At 35.6% G+C, this 14,519-nt stretch overlaps 2 protein-coding genes across 2 annotated transcripts in view; one reads left to right on the top strand and one right to left on the bottom strand.

Moving 5' to 3' along the window:
* TOPBP1 (topoisomerase (DNA) II binding protein 1) overlaps nt 1-14,519 on the bottom strand; it is an 84,215-nt gene that overhangs the window by 59,893 nt on the left and 9,803 nt on the right. The window contains exons 8-13 of the mRNA XM_008581133.1: nt 13,394-13,557; nt 12,993-13,243; nt 7,193-7,551; nt 6,109-6,281; nt 2,330-2,541; nt 765-1,051 (exon numbers count right to left, since the gene is read on the bottom strand). Coding sequence (XP_008579355.1) covers nt 765-1,051; nt 2,330-2,541; nt 6,109-6,281; nt 7,193-7,551; nt 12,993-13,243; nt 13,394-13,557 — 1,446 coding nt within the window. The remainder of the gene's footprint in view (nt 1-764; nt 1,052-2,329; nt 2,542-6,108; nt 6,282-7,192; nt 7,552-12,992; nt 13,244-13,393; nt 13,558-14,519) is intronic.
* The window catches only part of CDV3 (CDV3 homolog (mouse)), a 110,539-nt gene that overhangs the window by 90,641 nt on the left and 5,379 nt on the right, over nt 1-14,519 (top strand). The window lies entirely within an intron of this gene.

Genomic DNA, 14,519 nt, shown 5'->3' with positions numbered 1-14,519 from the left:
AAAATGATTGAAAAGTAAGGTGATAATATAGACACTTCCAGAAAGCAAGCCCTGGGTGCACTCCTAGAATTAACAAATAAGTAGCAAAGTGTTTACATTATTTTATACTTTATAAAATGATCTCATCATACTATTTCATTTGATCAGGTGCGGCCGGTCTCAAAAAGGACAAAAAAAAAAAAAAAGGTTATATTAACCCCTGATTTGCAAATGAATTTTTTCAGAAAGAGAGCCATACTACACTGCTCAGGAAATCAAACAAACTCATCTCTTTAAGGAAAATGATTGAAAAGTAAGGTGATAATATAGACACTTCCAGAAAGCAAGCCCTGGGTGCACTCCTAGAATTAACAAATAAGTAGCAAAGTGTTTACATTATTTTATACTTTATAAAATGATCTCATCATACTATTTCATTTGATCCTTACAATAGATCTGTGAGTTTTCTGAGCGTCATTATCCTCTTTGTAAGAAAGAAGAAACTGATGCTCAGATATGTCACATGATCTGCCTATAGTCAGATCACGAGAGATCTAGATCTTGAACCCAGGTGTCCTGATTTCATACCATATATATTTTTGGCTGTTACCTCAATCCTGGGTGTATGCTGGGGCACAATACATATTGGGACTCAATAATATGAATCTACTTGCCAACACCTCTGGAAAATTTACTACTATAAACCTTAGAGGTGATACAGAATTTGCTTTAACTTTATAAACTATAAAACTGTTAACTCTGGGACCATTTCTTATAAACCTTACCTTCACATCAAAAGAAGGCTTGAAGAGTTTATCCTTGGACAGAAATTTTGATGGTGTATCTAGGTGTAATGAGGGCTCCTTCTGAAGTGGCTCTCCTACTGCTGGGGAGGCTGAAAGCTGTCCGGTATGTTGTGAGATCACAGCATGGAAAGCTTTACTCTGAAAGCAGTTCATATCTAAAGGTGAAACGGCTGTTTTTCTATGTGTTTTCAGGTATATGCCAGGATGCTCTGGAGTATCTGGATTTAGATTCACCCCATTTGTTATTTCAGTTTCCAAATTAAATTCTAGAGATTTAAAATGAAAAGAAACAAATATGAGCCACTATGTCCACTTTTTTTCTCTAAAGAGGCATACAAGAAGTGATGTTTTTATATCTTATTATGAGTTTTCATGTTAATTCTCAGGTACACTTTAAACCACAAGTTACATACCTACTTTCCAAGAGGCAAAACAGATGATATCTTAAAATATATGTTGAGTTAGACAAGCATATTAACTGAAACAAATAGTTAAAGAAAACAGATTTCCTATTTCATCCTGTTAAACCTTGAAATGGTTTCAATAAACCAGATTACCAAAAATTATATCAATAAATACCATCCTACTCATTAGCAGAGTAAAAAGAAAATCTCAACTACATATACTCAGAGTTAACTACAGTCAAGGTTTTGTAAAGTCCTTAATGAAATTTTAATATGACCTAAACATCACACTGCTTCAGCAGTAAAATTTCCAGTCTGTCTGGGTAAATAAGTAAAGGCTCTGAGAGGTATTCCTTGCTGCTGATTTATCCCTGAAGTTTGCTCAGGTATGCCACCATCTTATAAGAGAGACTACTGTATTCTCCCACCCCTGCTGTCTACATTTTCTCAACATTTAACAAAAACACTTACTAGATGGCTACTCCATGCCAGGCCCAGTGCTAGATATTGGAAATACAGAATTCATAAAACATGCATGGTCCCTGCTTTTACAGAGCTTATAATTTAGCAGGGAGACACAAAAGTAAACTAGCATCACAACACTGGGATAAGAGCTAAAAGGGATAATAGAGAGTGTTATGCCAAAACAAAATAAAAGCCATATTGGTGAGTAAAGGAAGGCTTTCCAGAGAAAGTGATACCCAAGCTGAGAAGTGAAAGATAAGAAGAGCAGGCAAGTGTAAGGCGGTCTGGAGGAGACACACAAAAGCCAAAAAATGAGAGGAAGAGAGAGCATATTAATTACGTGGTGTGTTAGTCTGACCCATAGAAGGAACCAACAGTAAATGGGATCTAAGCTCACATCTTTAGAGCTCAAACACTGAGGGCCTAGAATGTTCCTATAGTTTTGTATCTTCTAACCTTCAGATAAGTGCTACAGTTGCTAGCACAGATACAAATTAAACGTTTGTGCTGTGAATGCACATTCATTTTGCCACCCAATAATGAATGTCCAACAGTGGCTCACTGTACCCAATGTGAAAAGGAGAAATGACCTCTCCTAAAAACAAGCTTTGGCACATTCATATCCCAGAAACTATCAAGTCGTAAAAATACATAAATACAAATAAAAGTATTAACCTTCTTTAGGTGAATTTTCAATCAGAAAATGGCTTTCATCTGCTCTCTTTCCCATTCTAGCAGTCTCCAATAGCCAAGCTATAGTGACTGCTGGTAAATTCCATTTCTTTGAAGCTTCATATTTAGAACCACCTGGTTCTTTCAATACAAGATGTGTACTGGCCAACATGCCTTTCTTTGCATTGGATTTGCGAACAAAGAATTCTTGAACACTGAAATTTATATTTAGAGAAAAGCAAATGGTCATACACACAATCAGCCAACAAAATAAGAACAAAGTTTTTAATTCAATGGTGTAGTTACAGTTCACGTGAGTATAAGATAATACACACTGATGAAAATTGTTTATTCTCTCTTAAATAAGCTAATCTCACAATTCTTACTGTAGAATAAAAATGTATTGCTATAACATAAAAACATAAGTAAATTAAATTAGACTTTCAAAGAATAGACAAAAAAATTACCTACTTAATTAATCATTACCCACCCACCTCGTCCTTTCCTCCCAAAAGGAGGCACGGAACAATTACAGCAGTAAAGCGTATAAATAACACACTGTATCTTTTTAACCCACTACAACTTCCCAAAGCACTTTCACATAAAATCTCATTTAATCCTCTATTTGTGAAGTATCAATATTCTACAGACATGGGGAAAAAATACAGAGAAATTAAGTGACTTGCTCAAGATCACAGGATATTAAACAGAGAATATGGGGCAGAAACGGAAGTCTACCACTTAAAACATAAAGGGAATTCAGTCTTTTATGACTTCTGGGTTTTATGCTCTAGTTCCTGACTTGAAAAATCTTTTTAATCTCCCAAGTTTTCCTTAGTAATTTTATAGTTTCATTTTCTACATTGAACCCACTGATCCATTCTGTACTTATTTTGGCATGAGATATGGCTTCAACTTTATTGAATCCTATTTACTGAATAAGCCCTCTTAATAATTTTCAATGTCACTTTTGTCATAAACTACACTACCGTTTGTATTTGGGTCTGTTGCTAGACTTGTTGATTCACTGAAATTCCTACTTAAAACCATGCTGTTATTTAATAAGGTTTACAAAATATATTTTAATAGCTTTTAGAGTTGGTCCTATTTAGTCTATTTCAGAATTTTCATGACTTTCCTGCTTGCTAATCTTTTCATATGAACTTTAGAATGTTTGCTTAGTGCCCTCCTTAAAATATATGTTGGTACTTTTATCAAGATCACGTTAAATTTATACATTAGCAGAGAGGATAATAGAAATCCTTTATGATTATTTGTCTTCCTTTCCAAGAACATGTAGACCCTTTTTACTGTTCATCTTAATTTGTTTCCCTCAACAGCAATTTACAAGTTTTCTGTAGCTCTTCCAAGTTTCATGTTAAACTTGCCTTTGTTTCCATTACCTCTTCTAATTGGCTGTTTGTACATATGAAGGTCACTGATTTCAGTATATTAATTTTCTGCATAGCCACTTCAGTATATTTTTCTCTGAGCACTGATTTAGTTGTATCCAATGGAGTCTGTTGCCATGTTTGTTATTGTTATTTTCCACAATTTTTTTTTTTAAAAAAACTTTTCATGGTTTAATATAATTCAAATACAGAACACAGCAAAAAAGGAAATATACAGCTGAGCAAATTACTGTAAGGTGAAAAACCTTATATCCACCACCCATGCCAGCCATCCCAGAACCTCTCCATGTGCCATACAATCCCCCTTCACTCCCTCTCTTAATAGTAGCAACTATCTGGACATTTATGGTAATAACTTCTTTACCTTTCTTTAATCACATTCTGTATCCTAAAACACCACTTCTAGTTTTTTGGTTTTTATGCCTTTTAGCTTATAGGTTCCCCCTTCTTTCTCTACCTCCTGTCTCCTCCATATCTGTTGAAGACACTGGATGATTCATACTGTAGAGCTATCTGAGTCTGGATTTTGCTATTGCATTACTGTGGTGTAGTTTAACATGTTACTCTTCTGTCTGTATCGCCTATAAATTGGTAGTTGGATTGAGAAGCATCTTCAGATTGAGGTTTGATTATTATTGCAAGACTACATCAAGGTGGTGGTGTATTCTTCAGGAGGCTCATAATGTCTGGTTGTCTCTTTATTGTCATTAACTATTGATGATCAGCGTCTAGATTCTTTCATTCATTAGGGGTTACAATCTCATCATTCCTACTTTATCTGTTGGAATACCACTATAAAGGGAAACTCTGCTTTATCCACTATCATGTTACTTGACAGAGATTATATAGGAAAGGCGAATAAATACTTGACAGCTTTCAAAATAAAGGGTTGCTTTCCTGGCATCTTTAAATGGTGACCAATTACCCTAGTTCGTTTGGTATCATTATGAGGTCATGATTTCAACATTATTTGATGTGTTTGGATCCACTGAGATTATTATCTTTATACTTAAATTTTCCCACCTTTGGCCAGTGAAAGAGCTTTTGACACCACCCTCCTTAGTAGTCTTTGATAATGACCTTGTTATCTGGTTTGACAAAATGTTCCAACCTCATTGGTACATTTTCTCCCCTAGTTCTGAAAGTAACCACTTTTTCAAGCTTTCGTTTCTTTTAGTGGGAAATGGTATTTTAAGATTACAGTCTGAGCGCTGGGGTTGCTTGTTGCTATTGGGTTGATAACTGTTTCTAAGTTTATGAACTGTTTTGCCTTCCTCTTTGAACCAACAGTTTTTAAAATTTCTAACTGATAGGGTCTTTTCATTATCTGTTTCTGCTATTCATTTCTAGTTTTTTAACATTCTGATGAGAGGATGTGGTCTGCACTCCTTCTACTTTAGGGAATTTACTGAGGTTATGTTTATGATCAATTTTTATAGGCAATGTTTATGAGGGTTCCACAGGCATCTGAAAAGGTATTTTACTGTTTCTGGGTAGATATCTAATTAATTATGCTATTTGTCCATATCCTTCCTTGTTTTCTGTCTTTCTGACCTGTCATAAAGTAAAAGATGGCAATTAAAGTCTCCTACGCATGTTTCTGTTGATTCCTCTTTCTTTTACTTATATCTCCTGTTATCTCTGTTTTATGAGGGATGATGCTCTATTTGGTACACATATATATTTTTTTGTACATACATATTTTATCTTCAGTAGGAATAGCACTATTTAAAGTGCTGTTCTTTTTCTCATTTAATGGCTTTTCATTTGAATTCAAACTTATCTAAGAGCAAAACTGCAAGCCCTTTTTATTTTGTTTGTATTTACTTAACATATCACTTTTTTAAAGGCACAGTCAGGTTTTGCTTTACAATCTAATCTAAAAGTATTTTCTTTTTAATATAAAAGTTTAGTTCATGTACAATTATTGATCTAAGTTTTCTAATTTTTTAAACAGTCACCATCTAATGTTCAATTAGGAGTTGGACCAATATGGATTTTGGAAGTAACTTTTAAATTCATTTTATTTCTCCCAAAGTATTCATTACTCCTGCTTAACATTTGTATTTTTGGCTGAAAATCAGAACAATGTATACTGAAAGACGAATAAATTATCCATAGCAGCATTCAATATTCCCTTCCCTAGTGGCTAAGCCAATAAAGCATTAATGTCTATAGTCTTAAAGTTTGCCAGGCATCCATCTAGTAGCATCCTCCCTTCTGCCACCCTGAGCCATTACATACATACACCACAAACCATCTATATATAATAAAGACACCCAGGCAAATACTATTTTGAATGCTCTCCAGTATGTCAAAACAAATAAAAAGTTCCTCCAAGACAGCAGGTGTACCAAAAATATTACATACCATGCTCCAAGGTGATTTGCTAAGAATATCAAAGAATCTTTTTCTGCTCCGGCACACTGGCTGAATGAAATAACACAATCCTCTAGCGGAGTCGTTCCTGTCATTACTGGGACTGGTGTGAAGAGAGGATTTGACTTTGGATCAACTAAAGTCTGATAGTCTATACAAGTAACCTTTTAAAAACAAGAACAATAGAGCCAATCTGAAGTAAGCAACCAGTGATCAACACTGGTTCAGTTACAGTGGCAGTAATTTTAGTTTCAATAAAAAGAAATTCTGCTCTAATACAAACTTGCATAATCTCATTCGCAATATATTTTAAATTATAGTATTTAAAGAAATATGTACACATCAACTCATTACATTAGGATATTAAAACCAGTAAGATTCATCAGTGGAGTAATGAATATTGCTGTAAACTCAATTTCTTCCAGTGTATTAGTTTATAATATTTTTCTCTTAAATCTTGGAAAGGAAAATAGATAGATAGATAGATAGATAGATAGATAGATAGATAGATAGATAGATAGATAGATAGATAGATAAATAGATAGATAGATAGAAAGATAGAAAGAAAGAAAGAAAATAAATAAATAAATAAATAAATGGTGGAATCACCAATGATGAGCTAACAAGGTGGGATAATACAAAAGTGCATGTCATGCTTTGGTCTGAGAAAATAAGGAAGACAAATAGTATGAGATGACCTGCAGGGACTTCCTAAAAAGGAATATTGCTGCTGTGGCCCCTAAGAAATAGTAACCTCTGCTCTACCAGGATTAGGGCCAAGAAGCTTGTACATTTTCATATTTTAAAATTTCCCTTGCACACCAAGGTCTACGGTTCAATCCCTATACTGGCCAGCCACCAGAAAAAACAAAAACAAAAACAAAAAAACCAACCCAATAAGTCAACAAAAATAAAAAAAAATTCCTTTGCTAAAAGCAAAATCCAGACAGTGTTCAAACCCAATTGCCAATTTACCTAAGTTGAACTGCCTAAGAACTAAACATTAACACATTAACACTCCTGGCATTCAGATATCCTTCAGTACTGTATTTCGACTGTTACAGTGTTTCCTTACCAGCCATGTATTTGTAACAACTTCTCCCACAGTTGCTTCTACCTCACACCCCAGCAGAGGAACCACAGCATAGTCAGCAATACTTCTGCTTGGAAGGGATACAACTTTTCCAGCATTTTCTCTTATGATATTTGCAATATTGTATTCATTTTCGTTACTAAAGCCTAAAACAAGGAAACTCTTTTGGCTAAATAAGCCTTCTTCAGTAACTGTAGAAATGTCAGGGAGGCAATGACTGACAGAAGACTGGTTTTCTTCTTGCAGAGAAATGTGATTAGAATCATTAAAGGGTTCAACATGAGCTGAACCATTACAGGGCCCAACTTCAGACTTCACACCTTCAGACTTCTTATCTTCAACTAAAAGAGAAAAAGAAAGGTTTTCTAACAGACAATTTATCTTATAGTTGAAGTTTATTTCCAGCAAGGATCAATTAATGTAACATGGAGCCTGAGATTTTTGACCACACGTACAAAACTAGGCTTAAATGTACACAACGAAGAAGGGACTTGGATCCACCCATCTTCAGGGTTACCAAGGATGTTAATCAGCATCACCTTTATCCCATTAGGAAAGACAACAGCAGTCATGTCTAGTTCTCAGTATTCCTAGTGTACTAGAAACCTGAGTTAATTGAAAATTATGAAGCTCCCCAATAGGTCTGTTTTATTTCCAAAACTGGTTTAGATAATTTACAATAGAACTGAGAAAATATCATTAAGGGAAAAAACAGAATTAAGAAGTGGTGTAGCTATCAAGCCCTTAACATGTAAATAACTGTATAAAGCAATAAGAGAATTATTATTATTTCTATTTCAAAAATTCCTAAAATGTTTCATATTGAAATTGGAGCTACTTAGCTTCTATACAGATTTCTTTTTTTTTTTTTTCCTTTTTGTCATTTTTCGTGACCGGCAACGGATCGCAACCCTCGGTGTTGCGCCCACACCTCGCTCAGCCAGTGAGCGGCTGGTCTGTATGTGGGATCCGAACCCTCGGCGGGAGCGCCGCCGCGCTCCCAAGCGGCGCACAGTAACAGTGCGCCACCAGGCCGGCCCTATATGGAATTCTTAAGAGAACAAGTGATCAAGGACCCAAGCAAACGGTCTCAACTGTTTTCACTTGAGGATGAAGTTGGCTGATAAGTAGGTAGCAGAAGAAAAAAATGTAGCTATATAAAAATATAAATATCTACTAGAGGCCAGAACTGGAGGGAGGGGCTGAGGGGGGAGGAGACGTGGTGAACTATCGTGTACAAAACTATGCTGTCGGGCCAGCCTGGTGGCGCACTGGATAGTGCGCCGCTTGGGAAGCGCGGCAGCGCTCCCATCCGAGGGTTCGGATCCCACATGCGGACCAGTTCCCGCTCACTGGCTGAGCGAGGCGCGGGAGCAACGCCGAGGGTTGCAATCCCGTTGCCGGTCCCGGTCCGGTACGGGCGCGACACTGAGAGTTGTGATCCGTTGCCGGTCACGAAAAAAAGACAAAAAGGAAAAAATAAAAACAAAAAAAACCCCAAAAGGGCATCATTCTGCAGTATGTGCGTGTACTGAAACTACACACTGTACTCCCACAAATATGTACAAATATTTTTTTTTTAATTTTTTAAATAAAAAAAAAAATAAATGTCATTAGTTAAAATCTATAGTTCCGAGTATCCAATAAACATTGTCAAATTAAGGAAAAGAAGAAAAACTTTCTGAAAACTCTGTGATGCTGTGTTGGAAAACTATAGCCTAGGGGCCAAATTGGGCCTGCAGCCTGTTTTTGTATAGTCTGGGAATTAAGAATGGTTTTTACATTTTTTTTAATGGTTGTCAAAACAATACAAAACAATATGTGATGTGACAGAGACAGGATATGGGTAGCAAATCCTAAAATATTTGCTGTCTACCCTTTTAGAGAAAATGTTTGCCCTGTTTATGGGATTCTAATAAGGGTACAAACCATTCATTCATTCATTTATACAGCCACTGTACTTAAGTGCTTTTTACATGCATGTAATGCTCACATAAAGCTAACTATGAGGTTGATACTATCATTATATGTCCTTTCTCCAAAAGTAATCTCAGGCTTAATGAGGTTACATAACTTGCCTACAGTCACATAGTTATTCAGAGGCAGAAATGAGATATGAACCAAATTCCCATCTGACTCCAGAGTCCACAACTCTGTTACAGTGTCATCTTCTTACTTCTATCCTTATCTCCAATAGACATTAGCAATTTAAAATGAATTACTGCAATATATATTAGGAATTTATGATTCCTACTTAATACAAGAGATTAAATTGCTCTTCTGACACTCTTAGGAAACGTAGTTTTATTTGGAACATTTACTGATCAGTTTCAGGAGAGTTAGGGTTCAGTTTTACAAACTCTTTGACCCTCAGTTTCACACTATAAGGAATAAGGGAAAATAACATATTTACAATATAGAGAGATACTCATGAGAATGAATAAGCTTAGAGGGGAATAAAGGTAACATGACTCTATAAAACATTCTGGAAAGTTGGTTTTTTTTTTTTAACAGTTTGTTAAAAATGTAAATGGAAAAACAATTTTTTTGCAATGACAACTATTTTGGAATCACAACTAGAAGAAAAAAACCCACAACTTTGTTTGATGTCTATAAATTGATGGTGAGATGGGAAGAAGGAAGAAACCCAGTGGAATTTTATTAGACTACTGCTGAGGGGAAAATACAATTTGTTTCTCCTATATTCTCACAACATATTTCTATGACCAAATGTAGGGGGAGGTTTCCCCACACAACAAGCAAGCAATTCTCCAATGGATTCTCCAGCTAGGTGTCCTTTAATTCAATTAAATCCTGACACGATCTACTTGGACATAGCACCAGATCTCACAGGTTGAGGGCTCTGCCCCTAATTTCAGATTCCAGTCACAAGTCTGGATCTCTGGAACTTCTGACCAAGCAGCTATAAATCAGGGTTCTCACGACCCCATCCTTGATTTTATATAGTAATGTATAAAAGGTTAAAAGATTAATACATATAGAAGAATTTAAACTAGATTTTATAATATAAAACCTACTAATATAATTTACCACATTAAAGGAGAAAAACCATATCATCATTTTAACAAGTGTGGAAAAAGTACTTAATAAAATTCAATACCCAAATCAAAGACCTAAACGTAAGACCTAAAACCATAAAACTCTTAGAATGGGACACAACTTTAAAAAATTCATACCCAAAGCAATCAACAGAAAAGTTTAAATTGATAATGAGACTTAAAATCAATATTCAAAATATCAATTTTCTTATTTACCAGCAAATAGTTAAAAATGTAATTTTAAAAGATATGTTAAAATATCAAAAAGAACAAATAAACATAATATAGACAGAAAACAAGAAAGGAGGAAACTAAGTCTAATATAGCATGTCCAGGATCTTATGAATATAGTTATTATACTTTATTGAAAGATATTAAAAATGATAAAATATGTTGATATTTTGTATTTATGGATAGGAAGTTTTTCCTGTTGTAAAATGTCAATTCTCCTCCAAATTATAAACCCAACACAATTCCAACCAAATGCCCATTGTTTTTTGGGGACACTGTCAAGTTAATTAGAAAAATTTGTATGGAAGCAAAGAGCCAAGAATAGTCTGTAAAGAAAATTAGAAGAGTCCTTTCATCTTAGATATCAAAACATATTACAAGCTATTATAATAAGTTTTTTAAGAGTAGTATCTCAATGGAACAGAAAAGAAAGTGTAGACAAAGATCCCCATGTAACAGACCCTTAATATATAACAGAGGTGTCAGTGAAAATTAGTGGAGAAAGGATGGTCTGTTCAATAAAGTGTTGAAAACAACTGATTATCCACATGGATGAAAATTAAATTACAACACCACATCAAATACCAAAATCAACTCCAGGTGGACTAAAGACATAAATGTTAAAAAACAAAAGTTTAAGACTTCCAAAGAATACAGAGAGAGTAACCTTTTTTTTTTTTTCCTTTTTGTCTTTTTTACTGACCGGTAACGGGATCGCAACCCTCGGTGTTGCGCCCGCACCACGCTCAGCCAGTGAGCGGGAACCGGTCTCCACATGATCCGAACCCTCAGCGGGAGCGCCGCCGCACTCCCAAGCGGCGCACTCTCCGGTGCGCCACCGGGCCAGCCCGAGAGAGTAACCTTTTTACCTTAGGGTAGGAAAACTTATATTAAACATAAAAGCACAAACCTCAAATAAATAAATTGAAAAATTCAACTACTTTAAAACATTATGGCCAAATAACACTCAAAATGATGCTCCATCTCATTAGTAATCATGGTATGAAATTAAAACCACAATGACAGTTTTGTAATGATGGATGTGCTAATTATCCTAATTTGATCATTACACATTATACACAGGTATGGATATTTGACTCTGTACCCCACAAATATGTATAATCAATTACGTTCCAATAAAAAAATAACCACACACACACTATGAGATCCTACCTCACACCCATCAGATTGGCAAAAATTTCAAGTCTTACGATACCATATGTTGGAAGGATATGGAACAACAGGAACCCTTACTCACTGTTGTTTGAGTGTGAACTGGTAAACTAGGCCAAACACTCCAGGAAGCAATTTGCATAATGTAAGAAAGTTGAAGATGTACATATCCCACGAATCAACCATGGCATTCTTGAGTTTATACACTAGAAAACTCCTTGCTTATCTGCACAAGGAGACATGCATAACAATCTCAGCAGTACTGTCTGTAACTACAAAAAGGGAAATGACAAAAACTGTCCACTGGTGAGAAAAAGGACAGACTGTGGTACATTCACATAGCAGTGTGGTATATTCATAACCAGTTACTTGGATTAGATTATCTTTGATGTAGGGTGGGGAGCGTAGCAGAAAAGTACATACCATATACAGTTATCATTTACATAAGTTAAAATATACACAAAATGAAACAATGTATATATTGTTTACAGATACATACGATGCAAACTATAAAGAAAATGGGGGAGGGACTCACAGGAGGCTTTTTTTTTTTTCCTTTTTGTCTTTTTTTCGTGACCGGCAACGGATCGCAACCCTCAGTGTCGCGCCCGCACTGGACCGGGACCGGCAACGGGATCGCAACCCTCGGTGTTGCGCCCGCACCTCGCTCAGCCAGTGAGCAGCCTGTCTGGATGTGGGATCCGAACCCTCGGCGGGAGCGCCGCTGCACTCCCAAGCGGCGCACTGTAGCAGTGTGCCGCCGGGCTGGCCCCACAGGAGGCTTTTGACATAGTGGTAATGTTCTATTTTTGATAGACAGTAGGTACATGGTCACTCATCACATTGTTCTTTATATCTTTTTTAATATATTAAATATTTCACAGTACTTTTCTTTAAAAAAGAAAAAATCCTGTTAACTTTTTCACTAGCAATTTACCTTACCACACTGATAAGACTACATACTGGTAGTCCATAGTACACCACTGTATGCATTAAAGATCACAATAATACGGTAGGAGGCATTTGTTAAAAGGTTTAAATAAAATGCTCACGTTATCACAAACTCACATGCAAACAAAGTAATGCCTGTATATATAACAGATCAAAATGAAGCCAGTTAGTTGGAGAGAGAAGAGAGAGCTGAAGAGTTCAGAGCCCTATGGCTTTGCCTGCTCAGAAAAAAGTTAAAAACATAAAATTTTAAGGGAAGAAACGATGTTTAACTTAAAATATAGAAAACTTGGCAGAAATCATAGTATGTATATATTTGGCTACTAAACTATTTTTTACTAACTGCAAATACTATAATTATTTCTTACCTACTGTGGAGTTATTATTTACATATTGAGAAAGCAGATCTTCATCAGCTTGCTCATGTTTTTCATTGGAAGCAAAGTCCTTCTTAGAGAAACTGCTGTTGTTTTTCTTTAAAAGAGCTATTTTATTTTCAGGTTTATCTGAAACTGGAATTTCCATTGGCTGGTATTTAGCATGGATATATGGTTCTTCGGGAAGCATATAGCCTTTACTAAAACATTCCAGCAACCATTTTGCTCCCACTACATGAGGCCTACAAAAATAGCACATAGTTATATATCAGTTTAAGCTATAAAGACCATAGTCCCACCTGCCACGCTGTTCCCATAGTTGAATAAACAAGCCATTTTAAGAAAAATCATTACATAGCAGAAATTTCTTTGAATAAAAAACTGACAAAGACCTGTGGGCCAATTTACTCCAAAACTCCTTCAATTCATCATCATAATCTCCCACAATAACATGAGTTACATCTTCGTTAAGTTGATTAAAACGAACTCCACCTCCACTGTTAATAAGCCTTCTCAGTTTATCTAGCTTTCTGCCACTAAAACCGCAAAGATAAATCTGTAAAGAAAGAAAATATTTACTTCAATGTATTTATGATGCTTTATTTCTCTCAATAGAAACAAATTTGTTAAAAACATATAACTAAATCCATTGTGTATAAATAAGACAACTTGTATACATTTGAAGATATATTAAGAAGTGAGGTGTATTCTGAAACTTTGATTTTTTAACAATTCTGTAAGTTTGACTTTTTTTAATCACTTCTTTACAATTCCATAGTGTTATTATTTTTCACAGTACTTTGAGGCTTTAAATGCATAGAAGCCAGAATCCAACATCTTCTGAATGTTAGTGCATAACAATTTCTAAAATGCAGATAGCTTCTTAAATTGTGAAGGCCTGCTTGTAAACCTTAAAGTAATTAGAGAAAGTATAGTCAACTGTCTGAACTCAAACTGAGTTTAAATCCTGGTTTTCAGCTGTCAATGATTAACCACATGACCATGGGCAAGTTCCTCAAGCTCTTTAAGCCAATTTCTTATCTATAAATTGAGATATTTTTTTCACAGAGTTGATTAAACAAAAAAAATATGTCAAACAGTTCAGCACAATTCTTCAAGGATTGTACGTATGCAACTATTCATTTTTAACTATCAGAATGTATATATTTAAACCAAAGAATATAAAAATATTTTTCATTTCTATTTTACACAAGGTGTCCTTAAAAAAAATGTAATGAGAAATCTATTCCTAACCGCATGTATCCCAAGCTAAATCATCTCCATTACTAGAACGTAGTTTAACAAAAATTAGAAATCATACAATTCCTACATGTAAGGAATAACTAAAAGTCATATCTAGAATTAATACAGCCTAGGATAGGGCCGGCCCGGTGGCGCACTGGATAGTGCGCCGCTTGGGAAGCGCGGCGGCGCTCCCGCCCGAGGGTTCGGATCCCACATACAGACCGGTTCCCGCTCACTGGCTGAGCGAGGCGTGGGAGCGACGCCGAGGGTTGC

Source organism: Galeopterus variegatus, unplaced genomic scaffold, assembly GCF_000696425.1.
Source record: "Galeopterus variegatus unplaced genomic scaffold, G_variegatus-3.0.2 Scaffold2271, whole genome shotgun sequence".
NCBI lineage: Eukaryota > Metazoa > Chordata > Mammalia > Dermoptera > Cynocephalidae > Galeopterus > Galeopterus variegatus.
The sequence above is the reverse complement of the archived record's forward strand: the minus strand, read 5'-3'. Positions and strand labels throughout refer to the sequence as shown.